The sequence below is a fragment of the Vidua chalybeata genome, chromosome 20 (genome assembly GCF_026979565.1).
Source record: "Vidua chalybeata isolate OUT-0048 chromosome 20, bVidCha1 merged haplotype, whole genome shotgun sequence".
NCBI classification, from domain to species: domain Eukaryota; kingdom Metazoa; phylum Chordata; class Aves; order Passeriformes; family Viduidae; genus Vidua; species Vidua chalybeata.
Window position 1 is genome coordinate 7,993,010 of NC_071549.1, and position 16,505 is coordinate 8,009,514.

The window sequence follows — 16,505 nt, forward strand, 5'->3', positions numbered from 1 at the left end:
CCTCACGTCCAGTTCCTGGAAAGCATTGATTTATCCTTAGGCACGTGCAGAATTTGTTGTTGAGTTTCTTAATTTGGGTTTTGGTGTGAAGGAGTGGGAACCAGGCAGGTGTTTTGGCTGACAGTCGAGGACCCTGGTTCTCACTGCTCATGCAAACGTTTAAGAAATCAAAAATTGACCCCAACGCGTTGTCACCCTGTAAAGGCTGAAGAAAGGCTTTGATCACTAAGGAATGGTGAGAAATGCTGTACCTGCGTCCCCTTGGATGCTGCAGCTGAGCTCTGCTCTCTGCTGACAGTGACAGGACCCAGGGAATGGTCACAGCCTGCCAGAGCTCCAGGAGTGTTTGAGCAACACTGCCAGGCACAGGGTGGGATTTTTGGGGTGTCTGTGCAGGGCTAAGAGTTGGACTGGGTGGTTCTTGTGGGTCCCTTCCAGCTCAGCACATTCTGTGGCCGTGTGAGGTGGCTTTGTACTGTAACGTGTTTCATTCTAAACATTTCCTGGGGGGAGAGAAGGAAACCTGGAGGGGGAGAGGGGCTATCCCGAGGGATGAATCAGCTGGAAAGCAGCTCAGGAAGGATGTGACTTAGTGCAGCTGCTGGCTTCTGACTGAGCTGCTGCCGAGGGAGGAGGAGGAGGAGTTGGAGATCAGGGCTGGTGTGTCAGGTTTCCATGCACTGCACGTGTGGGTGGTGCGAGCTGTGCCTGCTCCAGCCACCGAGCGAGCTGGGAGCATGGGGCAGGTGGCTTGGAAGGCTTTATTTCTGTCTCTTTTCGATTATAAAACGGAGAAATACGTCATTGCAAAGAACAAGAAGGTTGGGGTCCTCTACCGAGTGGTGCAGCTCTCCATCCTGGCTTACCTGGTGGGGTAAGAATCACCCTCTGCTTCATGTTTTGCTGTGATAAAGATGGATTTTGCTGTGATAAAGATGGATTTTGCTGTGATAAAGATAAATTAGAGTACTCTGCACACAGTGACAGCCTGCTGTGCCTCCTGATTGCAATGCAGATCATCAGACAGGTTTATACAGCTGCATTTTGTAGTGTCTAATAGGTTATGTCTGATTTTTCACCTGCTAGGGATGGCTAGATTCAGCTCTACGTTTCAGATTCAGGTCGGGTTAAAAATAGACCCAGTGATTATGGCTTTGTACTGCATTATTTATGCCTTTATTTCTTTATTTTGTGGGAATGGTGCCAAACCCTGCTGCTTGACTCCTCAGGAAAAACGAGCATTAAGAGCCCTGGTGCTGAGCCTCGGGGCACACCTGTGTTTTTCTGCACAGCTTTTGACCTGCTCAGGTGCAGATGGGAGGGAAGCAAGCAGAAAATGGGAGATTTCTGTGCTGGAGTGGGCTGCAGCAGCCGGGCTGTGGGGGCTGAGGCAGCAGCAATGTCAGCTGCTTTGCATTCATTTCAGAGCAGGGCAGCTTGGCTCAGGAACAGCCTGGGAAAGGCCCAGTTCTGCAGCAGACTGGTCACACTGGTGTGTAATGGGCACAGGAGTGGTCCCTGCAGGCTCAGACCTGGAATTACCCAGCCCGTGCTGTCGATTCTTGAGTTTCTGAGGCTTTTTAGGTTGTGACACCTAACTCTGTCCCCTCGCTCTCTGTGCTTCTGGGTCCCTTTACCTTTCCCACACCTCGTGTTTGCACTGATTAAATATAGCAGAGTCATTTTTACGTGCTGGGTGTATTTATAGAAAGCTGTGCAGTCCCAGAGCCTGCTCCAGCAAGCAGAGCAGCACTTCAGCAGTCTGGCATGGGCTGGCCGAAGGAGGAACCCTGTGGAGAGCATTGCTGAGGACTAAGGGAGATACAGTGTGCACAAGGAAGGGTTGTTTTCCTCCTTTGGCATCTATTCCCTCCTGCAAACCCTCACTGATGGTCCCTGCAGTGACTCCTTTGTGCCTGGGGCTTACAGGAACATGTCCCTGTTCACAGGCTGGCTTGGGGTGGGGATTATCAAATCCTTCTGGACTATTTCTGGGATGCAGCTGCCATTGCTTCATTGACTCACTGCAGAAAATGCAAGGATCTGCTTTTGAGCCCTCCTGGGAGAGGAAATCAGTGTTCTTGGGAAAAGGGGAAAGTAGGAAACTTCCCAGGGTGGATGTGAAAAAACAAGGGTCACTCTCCTGTAAAAATTTCAGTTTAATATCGGACATTTAGGAGGAAAATGGCAATAAAACAAATGGTTCAAACGCTGGGTGCCTGGCATTCCACCAAGAGCACCCTGGCTATTTCAGAAACAGCCTTTATATGCCATGTCTATTGCAACAGCCTGTTGCATGCTAATAAACAATTATGCATATTAAAACTTTCCCCCTAAACTAGTCTACATGTTCCAAGAATTGTTTAGCATGGCTCATCCTCAGGTCTGCCTTTTTGGAGCATGTGTATTTCTTGGTTGTGGTTTTAATCCATTGTTATCATCACCTCCAGTTTTGGGCCTTGGTCCATACTTTGTACTGATGGTAAGTGTTCACAGTTGGCATATCAATAGCAGGGGTCTTCTTCATGTGTTCATGGAATGTTATCCCAACCAAGCAGCATTTTAACACAAGCACACTTGTATCAGCTATTTCACTACTCTGCCTAACAGAAATAAAAACTGTATCTTTGACATTGTACATACAGCATCCATTTTAATATTTGTGAAAAGCCAATATTATCATATGTATTTATAACAGTGGGGAGTGTTCGTGTGCAGGTTTGTCACATGTGGCAGGTGAAGCCTGTCTGCCACCAGTGCTGCTCAGCCCCTTCCCCTCCCCGTGGGCAGGAGAGCCCTGAAAAGGGGAGCTGTGGCACAGATTCAGCCTCTCTCCCAACCTGCCCCAGCACCCTCAGCTTCTTCAAGGGTGACTTACTGTCCTGACAGGTGATTTTAGCAGTATTGTGGGGGAGCTGGAAGCATTTCATTTGAGCCAGAGGTTTTCACCCAGGGAAATGGAACTCCTGCTGCTTCCAGTGGAGAGAAGGAAGCAAAGCCTTCCCCTGGATTGCTTAGCAAGGCAGCAGCTCTCCCAGGCTGGCTTACAAAGGAGCTGGATCCAGCTGGGAATATTCCCTGCAGCTTTCTGCCAGGAATACCCAGCTCAGCTGCAGGGGTTCCATCTCCCAGCCTGGTCTGTTGCTGGCTGGCAGCTCGGTGACTGTGTGCTAAAGTGAGAGTTCTGCACTTGGGAAACCAGCCACGCTCTGCCCTGCACCCTGCAAAAGCCTCTCTTGTTTTTCATCTTGAGAAAGACACAGCCCTGCTCTTCCTTTCCGTTTCTGAGGTTGTTGAGTGTAGCACAGATGGAGGTTTTGGTTTCTTACCTCATGACCTGTTATTACACATTCCTCCACTCTTGGCAAGCACAGCTTGCGTCCAAGGGTTTATCCTTTATTAGCAGTGGCAGTTGCAGAGGGTTTGGTGTCATTGGCATGTTTTGATTTGACCTTGGTGTGAATTTCTCTGTCTGACTCATTCCCTGGCCTCCCCTAACGCTGCTGTGTTCACACAGGTGGGTGTTTGTGGTCAAGAAAGGCTACCAGGACACAGACACGTCCCTCCAGAGCTCTGTCATCACCAAGCTGAAAGGGGTGGCCTTCACCAACACCTCGGAGCTGGGGGAGAGGATTTGGGATGTTGCAGACTATGTCATCCCCCCCCAGGTTGGCATCACCCCCTGTGGGTGCTGAAGTGATCTATCCAGGTCTTCCCTGTGAATTAACAGGAGCTGGGATACAGGAAAGTGGTGCTGGAAGGGGTTTTCTGCTGTGAGTTTTTTATTCGAGATGCTGGGGGTGCTCTGCCTCCCCCCAGGACTGTGGGCTGGCTCTCGTGGTTGTGTGTGCACCCACAGTGTGAGGGAATTCATCCAAACAAATATCCACACAAAGGGTGATGTATCTCAGCCTGAAAAGCTGTGGGAAGAGGGGATTGTTCTCTTCTGAAGAAAGCTTCATGCTCTTTATTACAAGTGCTTTAAAAGTAAACCAAGTTTTCTAACTCTTTGTTTATTGCAGGGTGAAAGCGTCTTCTTTGTCATGACAAATCTGATTGTGACCCCAAACCAGAGACAAGCCACGTGTCCTGAGGTAGGAAGAACTGAGCCCCTTGACCCCAAGACCCCTGCAAAACCGGGGGTAAGAACTGACAGAGGACACTTCTGGAGCAACAAAGAAAGGAAGGATGAAAGACAAGTATTTTTTTCCTGTAGTGTAAAAGCTCAGTTGGGAAATTACTGTAAACCTGGGACACTCAGCTGTCTTAATTTCCAGTAGCACTGATCATGCAGAGCCTTCCTGACTTTAGGTGGTGTTGAATTTCTGCCCAGCTGGAGATGAGACCAGGCAGTGATTGCTCAGGGTTAGAAAAGGCCCTGGGAAAACAGATTTGATGTGACTCAGGGTAGTTATGGGGAGAGGAGACGTTTTAAGAGCACCATCCTGGAAAGTGCTGAACATTCAGGCTCTCATTACCCCCCAGACACGGGGTGGTTGCTCAGCACCTTCCTGAACATGCCCTGAAGGCCAAAGGCATGAGGTGCTTGTGTCATGTGGAATCTCCTCTGTGGAGATGTTTGGAGTGGGCTGGAGCTCCGGGAGGAGGCGTCTGGCTGTGCAGGGAGAGCTTTGTCCACGGAGCAGATGGATTTTCCATGTCACAGCGGCAGCACAGCTGGCTTGGTCAGGGCACTGCTGTCCTCTGGTGGCCGAGCAGCCAGGACAGGGGCACATTTGAGCCAGAGAACTTTGTGGCTTAGATCCAAGGCAGGGTTATCTTAAAGAAAAGTGGGCTCCTGCCTGGTTTTGGTGAGTACTAATGTTGGTTTTTTTCAGTCTGCCCCTCTCCAGACTGAGAAGAACCCAAAATTGGGAGGGTGTGGCTGAATCCTGGTGCTCCTGCTGGTGGGATATGTTTGCATGACCCCCAGTTACCACTTCAGCTGTGTGGTTTTAGTGCTCACACAGAATCCACCCCATGTCAGCAGCAATTTCTCTGGCTGTGGTGTCCTTTTTGTCACTTGTGTCCTTTTCCCCTCTGCAGAGTGCCAGCATTCCTGATGCCCTGTGTGACAAGGACACGGACTGCCTGGAAGGGGAAGCAGTGGTGGCTGGCAATGGTAAGGGATGTGTCCCTGTCTGTGCTGTGTCTGGTGTCCTTCAGAGCCCTCAGCCTGGGTACACCCCCCCAATCTCTGATTACAGAGAGCACCAAGGCCTTTCTTTCCTTTCCTTTCCTCTCTCTTATTAAGATCCCTGCCTTGCTTACAGCTCTGTGGTGGCTGGGCCAGGGAACCCCGGGCTGCTCAGAGACACAAGAGGGTGTTTGTTCCAGCTGAGAGGCCCTTTCAGCAGGGAGGAGAGGGAAAATCCTCTATTTTCACATGCCCTGCGGGCAAGGAGAGGAGGTGACTGCTGGTGTGACCTTTTCTGTGATGTCTGCTCGCAGGGGTTAAGACTGGCCGTTGTTTGAAAGTCAAGGGCAGCACCAGAGGGACTTGTGAGATACTGGCCTGGTGCCCAGTGGAGAAAAGATCCAGGCCCAAGTACGTGTCTTGTTTCCAAGCTTGAGTTGCTTGGCTTGTGTGTCACCCAGGGTAGTTCCTGTGTCCCCTCTGCTTGGGTGCTTGCTGGAATGTTGGCTGCTCAGTGCAGGAGGGGGCTCTGCAAGGCCCCCCATGGCAGGACTGGCCCTCTGCTCCCCCTGCTTCTCTCCCTGGCTGTTCCCAGCTCTCGGGGTATCCCCTGGACCTGCATGCTCCTCACCAACCCCTTGCTGGCACTGTGGGGGAAGTGGCATAGCTGGCCTGGTGCCATCCAACCTATTGGATGAAGCTGCTTCTAAAATGGAAATTCAAGATTTCACATGTGGGCAAGACACAGAGACAGAGAACAAACCCTTCTCTTCCAGGAAACCACTTCTGGGCAGTGCAGAAAACTTCACTGTTTACATCAAGAACTCCATTCGCTTCCCCAAGTTTAAGTTCTCCAAGTAAGTGCCACAGGTTCCTGAGCTGCTCCTGCTCAATAGATATTCCCCCTCCTCCAAAAAAATAAAGTGCCTGGACAAGGCTGGCAAAAAATGCAAATTTAAAAAATATTTGTTTGCCTTTGCTGCTGCAATGTGACCAAACTAAACCAGCGTAGAAACGTGCATGTTCTGGGCTCAGATAGGCATTTCTAGAGTTCTATTGTTTTCCCTTGAGAAAGACAGGTCACCCTGGAGCAGTCTGGCAATCTGTTCTGTGTGAGCTCTTTCTTGAGCCCAGATTCAGCTGGCCAAGTCCTTTTCTGGCCAGGAGGTCATTTTTGGGGGAGAGACTGCAGCAGAGACACCCTCAGGGTGACGAGCCTGCTGTGCACAGAGGGTGTTGGAGAAGCCTCTTGTCTCTGCAGTCCTGCTGCAGGCTGCAAAGACAAGGAAAGAGGGAGCCAAGGCAGATTTCTCTGTTTCCTGCGTGCAGGATGAATGTGCTGGCAACTGACAACGAATCCTACCTGAAGACCTGTCGGTACAGCCAGGAGCATCCCTACTGCCCCATCTTCGTGCTGGGGAACATCGTCCGCTGGGCTGGGGGCAACTTCCAGGAAATGGCCTCGGAGGTAGGAGTGCCCCTGGGGCTCGTGGGTGTTCCCAGCTGGCTCACTGGGAGGATCTGAGGAGTCACTGCCCAGGGAGCTGCCTGCTGTCCAGGCTGCACTGCAGAGGTGCCAGTGCTTAAAGTCAAGCTGGTTCCATTTATCCTCTCCCCAGGGAATAGGGGGCCTCTCAAAAAGCTGGTTGGGTCAGTTATTTCTATTCAGGGCTACCCAAAGTGCTGCTCTGCCAGCAGCAATTCTTTGTTTTAATTTCAACATTACTACACCGTTGGTTTAAACCCAGAACTCTGGAAATCCACTCCTGCATAAAAGATCATCTTCCCCACTGAAGTGTGGAATAGAATGAAATCAGTGTCCTGGGATGAGAAACCTCAGGATACCAGCACAGGGAGAAGTGGGGTTGTAGAGTAATGATGGGTTTAATGTCACACACCTGAACTCAGCCCAGGCAGGAGTGTGTGCCCCGTTGTTTGACCAGAAATGCAACTGTTTCTTGCCCCTGGGGAAAGCCTGCCCAAGGGTCTGACAAATTTGAAGACACTTTAACTGAACTCAGCTTAAACAACTCCCCCTGTCTCTCTCTTTTAAGGGTGGTGTGATAGGAATTCAGATTGAATGGAACTGTGATCTTGATAAAGCCCCTTCTGAATGTAATCCTCACTATTCTTTTAGCCGGCTGGATAACAAGTCTGCAGAAACCTCCATCTCTTCTGGGTACAACTTCAGGTGGGTACAGAGGAGGGCACGATGCAGTACCACAGCTGGGCTGGGCTGCTTGGCCTGGCAGGTGCTGGAGGTTGGCAGTGGAGTGGCACCAGCCTGTGCCAGGCACTGCCGCAGAGGAGCAAGGGAGGGAGGTAAGGAGTGCTCCTGGCAGGCTACAGCTGGCTTTGATAAGGGAACAGATCTCTTTGAAGGGATGCGAGGCTTCAGAGGGGCAGGTGGAATTAAAGCCAGCACTTGTTGTATTCCAGGTTTGCCAAATATTACCGGGATGCTGAGGGGGTCGACTACCGGACGCTCATTAAAGCGTACGGAATCCGCTTCGATGTGATGGTGAATGGCAAGGTGAGGGCCAGGCCAGGATGTCCCAGAGCCTGCAGAGAAAGGAAGTGGGGGGAGGCAGCTCTGAGGGGAGGACAGCCTCTCTGGCTTGTTGTAGGAAAGGGCTTTTCCCATCCATCCGTGTGGAGCTAATCCCCATGTAAGGGAGATCACTTGTAGTGTAGCTGAGCCTGCACCTCATCTACTTAAAACCAGGCTCATGTAAAGCCCCAGCAGAAATAAATGTGCCCCAGAGACTCGTTTTCCATGTGCAAGCACTGCAGAGAGAAAAGAAGCCTAATCCAGGGATGATGCAAGCTCAGAAATGCAGCCAGGGACAGTCAGATCTGAGACACAGAGACCTTCAGCCTCCAAGATTGTTCCCTGCAAATCCCCTGTGGTTGTGCCTGGGAACAAAATGCACCCAAGGGGCAGCAGCAGCTTCCCCAGTGCAGCACCACACCCTTGAGTTTGTTTTGTGGGTTGTTCTCTCAGTGGTGACTTCATGACCTTTGTTCTTCCAGGCAGGGAAATTTAACATCATTCCCACCATTATCAATATCAGCTCGGGGCTGGCACTCATGGGAGCTGTAAGTGAATGTTTTATCTCAAAGTAACCCCAAGGGACCCAGACCCCAAATAGGATGGGGGGTTTAAACCTTCTCCAGCAGAATCTTTACTACTCAGCCAGGTGTGTGTCTGTGTCCTGTCTTAATATATACATACCCTGGAAAATGCATGGAGAATGAAGGCAAACAGTTTCTACCAGTTATCCTTTCATTAATGCTCATTTCTAATGAGATCAGAATACTTCCATTTCAAAGATAAAACACAAGTTCTTTCCCTTTGCAGGGAGCTTTCTTTTGTGACCTGGTGCTGCTATATCTGATCAAGAAGAGTAACTTTTATCGAGGCAAAAAGTACGAGGAAGTCAAGTAAGTGGGCTTGGCTTTGTGTTAAAAATAATGGCTTTTTGTTAAGAGTGATAGAAATAGGAGGAGATACAGGAGCACAGTTCCAGGGAAATATATTCTTCCAAATTATTTTGGCCAAGTTATTGGCTTCCTCTGTAATTCCTTGCTGCAGTGAGCTGGGGAGGAAAGGCAGCTGCTGTGTCATGGTTGGACTGGCAATGGCCTCGTGCCGTTGGTCCCTAATGACCGAGGGTGGAATTGGGGCAGCTCCAAGAGCCTCGTGAAACTGAGCTGTGGAGGGGCCTTTGGGGTAAGGTGAGATAGGCCTAGCTGGGAACATTTTTGCCTCCTGAAGCAAACCCAGGCTGCTCATCCTGTGCCTGTTTCCCCAGGTCCAGCTCCAGGAAGTCCTTGTCGAGCCCTACGCTGAACGGGAATCAGAGCCCAGAGCAGCTCGGCGGGCTCTAGGCACAGCAGTGGCTCTGCCAGCTGGACTCCTGCTCCAGGAAATCCACGCTGGTGTGGCATCACACCAGCACTGCGAGGTGGACATACCCCAAGTCAGGCCTACTATGATCAGGATCCCCAGAGGAAAAAACCTTCTCTAAAGACTGCCTTTCTTCCCTGAGATTTCTCTGGGATCCTGAGCTTGCAACATGTGTCATCATTATGGATTTATAAAAGGATTTTTATAAAAGAACAAAGAAGGCACCAAATGAATGTTTTTATATCCACTGATAGCTAGATCTGCACTTATGCCAATAGCCAGCACTGTCCTGTGGCTGTGCTTTGCTTCCACGTGGAGAAAAGCTGCGATGGGAGCACTTTGGGAAGGGCTGAAGCTGAAACCCAACCTGTTTCCTGCTCTGCTGCCCTGGCAGCCACCGCCTCCAGCTCCTGCCTGGGTGATGTGACATCAGGTGTGAAGCAGCAGGACTGCTCTGCTCAGGAGGTGCAGGGATATGTGGCATTGGAGCAGCTCTTGGAGCTGGGGAAGGGGCTGTTATCCTGCAGGGCCTGAGGCAGGGAGGGACAGTCACTCTTATGGGGGTTAATGCACTGAGAATGCAGCGTGGCCCTGGAAGCACCTGCACAGCTTCTGCCTCCTTCCTTCAGTGCCTGCTTTCATTTGCTCGGGACTGTCCTTGCTGTCTGACTGCCTGATTTCTGTGGTGGCAGAGCTGGATGGGCACTCAGTGCCTCTGCTTCTCACAGCACCCTGGGCTGTGCTGCACACTGAGAAGGGCAGCTCTGCCAGGGCCAGCCTCCTCCAAATGCACCAACAGCAGGGAAGTGAGAACATATCTGCCTGCTACTTCAGCACCAGTGACCTCCAGGAAATACAAGTGCTTGTCTCTCAGCAGAATCAGTCTCCCCGCAGCCCATTTCGTCCATTTATCTTGTGTGAGGAGGTAACTAATCTCAGAAAAGGGCTTAAGGAATATCATTGTGTTCTGTACATGCTGCCCCATCACCACTGACTGGGAGTTGTCCTGATGAAGATTAAATGTTTCTGTGCACGCTTTGAATACCAAAGTTGAAGGGCTCCTGCTGCAGCATCTGAGGGTGGCATCAGGGAGCTGCTGCCATTGAGTGTCTGCACAAATGGCACCAGCAGCTGCACCCACCTCTGCTGTAACTTATTTAAGGTCGTTACTCTGAGGTACAGGTTCATCCTAAATTAAAATTCACCTGTTAGCAGTGGCAAACTGATCCCAGCCACTGACAGCAAACCCCACGCAGTCTAGTTCTCTCCCTCTGCTTCTGTGTAGTGAGCCAAAAATGGGGCTAGAAAATAGAATTAAACAGTGGAGTTCATTTAGGATAAGCCATGTACCTTTGGTGCTCTGATCTCATCCAAAACCTCCTCTCCATGTCAGAAGTCTCTCCTCAAGGCAAACACAAGTCACCACATGGGGAACTGCACAAGAGTTACCACCAGGCTTTTGACTGTCAGGGTTTAATTAAAACTGTGTGTTTCACCATCTAGAAATTGAGTCATCTCTAGATGGTGAAACACATGAAGAACCCCCTGTGTGACATCAGGGCCTGGCATAACTCCTGGCACCCAAGCAGCTCCTCCTGACATGCAGAACTGACTGTGCTCTGCTGAAACCATTGTTTTAACTTGCCAGAACATCCTCCTGTGAGAAGACCAAAGCTATTTCCTGAATCTAAGTCTCCAGGCCTCCCAGATCCCCTAGAATGTTTCCTTTCTTTAGACTCTGTAACACAACTCCTACAACCCCTGCTGTTAATAAAACATAACCAGATTCCTTCTCAGGAGCTCATTTCTTGACTTTGACTTTTTTTTTTTTTTTCTCCTTGTGTTTCATGTTCAGCAATAAAATGTGTCACTTTAGGCCAGTGCTCCCTGGGAATGTTCTGTAAGTGCTTTTTCAGGTCACACCACCTTCTCTTGGTGATAGTGATGTGAGCACGCCAATGAGTCACTTATTTTCACAGGAACAGGGCTATAGGAAAGACATTCCCTGGATGGTGGGTCAGAATTGTCACAGAATTGTCCCCTTCTGTGGCTGTTCTGCAGACCAGTGACAGTGCCATTTACTGATGGCAGTCAGAGAAGAGAACATTTGTATGTTTCTGTGCCAAACCTTTACATCCATTTAGTTATTTTCTTTTGTCAGCAGAATTATTTTTAAATAATTGAATTATTTCAGGTTGCTGTGTTACTGCTCCAATATTTGTGTGTAGGGACAGACAGCACATCCAGAGAGGAGTGTAACTGGTGTGAGTATCCACGATACAAGGGACTATATCAATCAAACCCCACAGCTGTGCCTGCTCTTAGGGACAGAAATTACCCCTTAACAAGGAAACAAATACAGGAGGCATCCAAGCGGTGCTTCACATTCAGTTTAATTAGAACAGTGCTACTGATTAATTTGTACTTGGACATAATTTACCAACAGCATGAACGACACGAGCCACGGACAAGTTTGGGAAGTGAGCTGGCCTGCGGTGTAGTGACTTTTGGCAACAGTCCTGCTGCCCCGTTAGCCGCGGAGCTGCTCAGTACACGTGAACCATTCCGTACAGGAAAGTCCAGAACAGGACGTAGGTGAAGAGCCCTCCCACGAGCCCCCCCGTGAACAGCGGCCTCCGCGACTTGAAGTACTTGTTCCACCGCCGCCCGGCTTTCAGCACCAGCAGCACGGAGAGGAGGACGGAGGCCAGGAAGTAGAAGATGAAGCCGTGCAGGCCGGTGAGGCCGAGGATCCCGGCCGTGGCGCCCGACAGGGCGGACACCGAAGTGCGGCAATAGTCCAGGATGGCCGCGTTGCCCCGCACCGCCGCCTCGCTGATGAACTGCGGCCCCTCGCGCTTGGCCACCACGGCGGCCATGGCTCCGCGCCGGCCTCGGGCAGCTCCTCGCTCGCACCGACACTGAGGCGAAGCAAACACGCGCTGTACGAGCCCGCCCGCCCCTCAGGCCGCCGGGAGAGCCCCGCGGGCCCTCCCGCGGACCCTCCCCTTCCTCCATACCTCTCATCCACGGCGGCGCGCAGCCCCGCCGCTCCGTCAGGCCTCGCACCGCGCCAAGGGACCCCGCACAGCGCCCGTTACCGCGGGCCGCCCGCCGGGCCCGGCCCGCCCCGGCCGCGCCGCCGCCACCGCCCGGCCGCCATCTTGATCTGGGGGCCGACGGGACGCGGCCGCGCGGGCGGCGCGCCGTGGGCGGGCTGGCTCCTGATTGGCTGATGGGGAGAGAGGGGCGGGGTCGGATTGGCTGGCGGGGAGCGGGGGGCGGGGCCGGGCGAGGCGCTTTTGTTCGGGCGGCGGCGGCGACGGGGCGGATATGGCGTTCGTACCGGGACAGCCGGTCACCGCCGTGGTGGTGAGCGGGCACGGGAGGGGCGGGCACGGCGTTCGTACCGGGACAGCCGGTCACCGCCGTGGTGGTGAGCGGGCACGGGAGGGGCGGGCACGGCGTTCGTACCGGGACAGCCGGTCACCGCCGTGGTGGTGAGCGGGCACGGGAGGGGCGGGCACGGCGTTCGTACCGGGACAGCCGGTCACCGCCGTGGTGGTGAGCGGGCACGGGAGGGGCGGGCACGGCGTTCGTACCGGGACAGCCGGTCACCGCCGTGGTGGTGAGCGGGCACGGGAGGGGCGGGCACGGCGTTCGTACCGGGACAGCCGGTCACCGCCGTGGTGGTGAGCGGGCACGGGAGGGGCGGGCACGGCGTTCGTACCGGGACAGCCGGGATGCCGTGCCGGGGGCTGCTGGCGGGGATGGAGGGGTGTATGCGGGTGGTGCCCGGGAGCGCCCTGCGCGCTGTCACGGGCGGAGGTGCCGCTCCGGGGCAGCTCCGGTTCGCGGGTGCGGGCCAGGGACGGGGACACGGGTGACGGTGCCGGTGCCCGGCAGTGCCCTGCGGGCTGTCGGAGGGTGGAGGACCCCGGGCAGCCCCGGTCCGCGGGCGAAGGGCGCGGCCGCTCTGTTCGCAGCGCCGCCGGCCCCGGTTGCCGCCCCGGCAGCCGCTCCCCGCTGCGGGGGCTGTCAGATTCTCCGTCCGCGATACCGGGTGGGAGAACTGAAGGGAAACTCCGCCGGGCGGAGGGACCGACCCCCGGCCGGGGCTGCTCGGGCGTTGCTTGAGAGAAGAGGGAGCGAGAGACGCGCGTTCTCCCGGTACCGGGACTCTGCGGCAGCCGAGCCCAATCTCGGTGCGGATCCCCCTCTGCGAGGGCAGGGGCAGGATAAGCACCTGCTCGTCTGGGTGGGGTTTAGGAAGCAGAGCTTTTAAAGTGAGATAATGGCTTTAATCACCACGCACACGCAGTGCAAGTGAGGGATTTGTGCCTTCCCTGGCTGCAGTGGTAACTGGGGTTGTGCTTGCGTGGGTGGCCCCAGCTGAGGACACGGATGTTTGGAATCCAGGGAGTTTGGAATTCAGTGGGGAAGTGCAGGGTCTGTGTGACAGGGCTGTGAGAGGAGAATCACAGAATGGTTTGGGTTGGAAGGCACCCATGAAAGTCATCTCATCCACTCCCCTGCAATGAGCAGGAACATCTTCCATTAGATAGGGTCGAAGCACCTTTTGAGAGGTTATTGTGTCAGTTAAGACCATGGATTTTCACCCTGGCTCAGGAATTGCACCAGCTGGCATTTCTACAATGCTGACATAATGCACAAAGCTGGTCAGATGCCTTTGTGCATCGGGCAGTGAGGAACCTGCCCTGGGTTACCAAAGTTATCCTGAAAAAGAGCCATCCTAATAATAGGTTGTTATTTCTGCTGATAGGACTAGCAGGAACATAAGGCATGTGGATAATGAGCAAGATGAGGCTGGTCATGAGTGACTGCTGGTTATCAAGGCATGAGTCATGTTTAAAGAGACCTGCTCTGGTTTTAGTGTTGTTCCCTTCTATTCCTGGGCAGGCAGGACAGCTATGAGTAATTGAGGGGCTGGGCTGTGTTGTGGGATCTCTATGAAAAACAGTCTAACTGGATCTGAAGTGTCAGTGTCTGAAATGCACTTGAGATTTCTTCCACTCATCACAATGCTCAGCTATTTGATCTCTTTCTCTTTCCAGCAAAGAATTGAAATACATAAGCTTCGTCAAGGTGACAATTTGATTCTGGGATTCAGCATTGGGGGTGGCATTGATCAGGACCCTACTCAGAATCCTTTCTCTGAAGACAAGACTGACAAGGTCAGAAAATCTTTTCCTGTAGCAAGTCCCTCTCCCAAAGGCTGAGATACCCAAGTCATCATCTGCCCTCTGCTCTCTTCCACAGCTACTCTCTTGCCCCATTATCACTTGCAGACTGAGTTATTCAAGTGACTTCTCCACCTTTTCTATTTTCCAACATTGCACAAGCCTGTTTTTAACTAAAATCTCATCATACACTGGAGAGTTTTTCTGTGTTGTCAGTCAAATGGCCCTTGAGTACTGAATCCTCCCACATTTAGTAAATGAACACTCAATTTTTTCCCAGGGTATCTATGTAACAAGGGTGACACAGGGAGGCCCAGCAGAAGTTGCAGGACTCCAGATTGGAGATAAGATCATGCAGGTAAGCACCAAGATAAGACAGTACTGATGTAGTACCAGCTGCACCCTGCAGAGAAGCATCTGCTGGGGAAAATAATCTCCTGGGTACTTCCCAGGACAGTTTGTGTGGTATAAACACATATACCACTATGTGGTTCTGACAATGTTACAGGACACCTGTGAGTCCCTGCATTTGCCTTTTTTTTTTTTTTTTTTTTTTCCCAGGTGAATGGCTGGGATATGACAATGGTGACCCATGACCAGGCCAGGAAGAGGCTGACCAAAAGGAATGAGGAGGTGGTACGGCTGCTGGTGACCAGGCAGTCCCTGCAGAAGGCTGTGCAGCAATCCATGATGTCCTAATCCATCATCCAGCTGGGGAGGGGGTGGGAAGGGAGATGTATAGACTGGTATCAAAGAAAGAAGCAACTATTAGACTGGAACAGGTTGGCTGGGAGGAGTGCATGTTCCTACCTGTGGTAAACACTACTTTTTTTATTTTAACTTCTTCTGGTGTAACTGGCAGTAGAAAAACAAACAATACTCCCCTCAGCAGAGTGCTTCTCTAAAGTCTGCCCTGCAGGTACATGGCAAGACTTCTGTAGTCATGGCTTTCAGGACAGGACAGAAGTTATCTAAGAGCAACTGGAAAAGCCTTAACTTGGACAGGATTCTTCTGTAGCACAAAAGCCTCCTATTTTAGGAGGAAATGTGGTTTCTGCTATGGGAGACCAGAGGGTTTGCTGTGCCTAAGCTTTTAGAAGGGAGCTGTCCTGTCCCCCCCACTGCTACCAAATTCAAATGCCAGAGTTAAGAGCTGCACAGTGCTGTGGGGAGGAGCACTGTACTAATCCTTCACTGTGTGCAAGATAGAGAGTGGCTGAAAGGTTTGGGGCATTACAGTTTCCTGCAAAAATTCCCTGGACAAAGCAGCCTCTTCAGGCAAGAAACAACTGAGGAACACACAAGTGTTCCTCAGATCAATGCCTGTGAAGTACACTACAACTTCATGGACACTACAGTTCAACCTCACTGGCAGGGTAAAATCTGAATTCTCCTTACTCCCAATTTGTACCATCAGATGAATTGAGTTTAATTGAAAGGAATATGGAGCAGGAAACAAAACAATGTTCCTGAACCTACCAGAAATGCTGCTCGTAGCTGTAGAGTTTTCAGTCCTTCATTCCACTTCTATCAGACTTGAAATGGGAGGGATTTTGGTTTGTCTTTTAGAAGACTTTGCTTAAGTCAGTGATTTATTGGATGGAAGAGATGACTATGCCAGTAATTTGCAGAAGTGCCTCTTGACCAAATTTAAACTTCTAGTAGGATATTTAAGTGGTTTGAATCAACATGCCACAGGACTGAAGATTCTTGCTGCAACCCTAAGTCCATAATCTAGCATCCTGTGGTTTGTTAGCCAGTTAGCTTTACAGTTATCCAAAACCTGGAGTTTTTAATCCTCTTCAGTTGATCTATACATATCTATAGTTTCTTTAAGCAGCCTTGAGGTAAGCTGTTGTAAATAGAGCACGAGGAGGTGGCAGACTAATTTATTCAGTACCTTACTGCTGTGCCGTGTATGTTGTGATTGATGCATCTCAGACTGTTCTGTGCACACCAGCAGATGCCTACTTACCAATTTTATATCTCTGGAATTGCTACAATCCTGCTTTGGAATTTTGTAACCTAAGGATTCAGTAGTAAATTTTAAGTCTTTCAAGTTGGAGTTATTTTTGTTACTATAAAGATACACTGCTATTTGTACTGCTTTTTTTCACTTGATTTTACACACAATAAAACAAAGTTGGTTTTCCTGAGCTGTTTCTCCTTATATTTAAGGGTGCCATATCACTTGGGTGCCTCTAGCTGTGACCTTTTTTTGGCTCAAGAGTAGGTTGTGGAATTACTGAGGTCAGTA

At 51.4% G+C, this 16,505-nt stretch overlaps 3 protein-coding genes across 3 annotated transcripts; 2 read left to right on the plus strand and 1 right to left on the minus strand.

Annotated features, from left to right (window-relative positions):
- Window positions 1-720: 720 nt before the first annotated feature.
- Window positions 721-10,851, plus strand: P2RX5 (purinergic receptor P2X 5). Its single transcript, XM_053961574.1, has 12 exons — window positions 721-874; window positions 3,518-3,668; window positions 4,023-4,094; window positions 5,047-5,122; window positions 5,452-5,548; window positions 5,914-5,994; window positions 6,467-6,605; window positions 7,192-7,328; window positions 7,577-7,670; window positions 8,171-8,236; window positions 8,499-8,581; window positions 8,953-10,851. Exons 1-12 carry the CDS (start codon window positions 738-740, stop codon window positions 9,026-9,028), a joined length of 1,209 nt encoding a protein of 402 aa, XP_053817549.1. The 5' UTR covers window positions 721-737; the 3' UTR covers window positions 9,029-10,851.
- A 571-nt stretch (window positions 10,852-11,422) lies between these two features.
- EMC6 (ER membrane protein complex subunit 6) lies at window positions 11,423-12,196 on the minus strand. Its single transcript, XM_053961346.1, has 2 exons — window positions 12,068-12,196; window positions 11,423-11,968 (listed from the first exon to the last, which is right to left on the minus strand). Exon 2 carries the CDS (start codon window positions 11,924-11,926, stop codon window positions 11,594-11,596), a length of 333 nt encoding a protein of 110 aa, XP_053817321.1. The 5' UTR covers window positions 11,927-11,968; window positions 12,068-12,196; the 3' UTR covers window positions 11,423-11,593.
- A 144-nt stretch (window positions 12,197-12,340) lies between these two features.
- Window positions 12,341-16,404, plus strand: TAX1BP3 (Tax1 binding protein 3). Its single transcript, XM_053961005.1, has 4 exons — window positions 12,341-12,419; window positions 14,123-14,242; window positions 14,529-14,606; window positions 14,810-16,404. The coding sequence occupies exons 1-4, from the start codon at window positions 12,381-12,383 to the stop codon at window positions 14,945-14,947; spliced, it is 375 nt and encodes a 124-aa protein (XP_053816980.1). The 5' UTR covers window positions 12,341-12,380; the 3' UTR covers window positions 14,948-16,404.
- The last annotated feature ends 101 nt before the right edge of the window (window positions 16,405-16,505 follow it).

Bases quoted from the DNA above. Each gene is read 5' to 3' on its own strand.
- P2RX5 (XM_053961574.1), top strand. From the start codon at position 738: ATGGGGCAGGTGGCTTGGAAGGCTTTATTTCTGTCTCTTTTCGATTAT. The intron at 4,095-5,046 runs GTAGGAAGAACT...TCCCCTCTGCAG, and splicing joins GACAAGCCACGTGTCCTGAG to AGTGCCAGCATTCCTGATGC. The intron at 8,582-8,952 runs GTAAGTGGGCTT...CTGTTTCCCCAG, and splicing joins AAAAAGTACGAGGAAGTCAA to GTCCAGCTCCAGGAAGTCCT.
- EMC6 (XM_053961346.1), bottom strand. From the start codon at position 11,926: ATGGCCGCCGTGGTGGCCAAGCGCGAGGGGCCGCAGTTCATCAGCGAG.
- TAX1BP3 (XM_053961005.1), top strand. From the start codon at position 12,381: ATGGCGTTCGTACCGGGACAGCCGGTCACCGCCGTGGTG. The intron at 12,420-14,122 runs GTGAGCGGGCAC...TTCTCTTTCCAG, and splicing joins AGCCGGTCACCGCCGTGGTG to CAAAGAATTGAAATACATAA. The intron at 14,607-14,809 runs GTAAGCACCAAG...TTTTTTTCCCAG, and splicing joins TTGGAGATAAGATCATGCAG to GTGAATGGCTGGGATATGAC.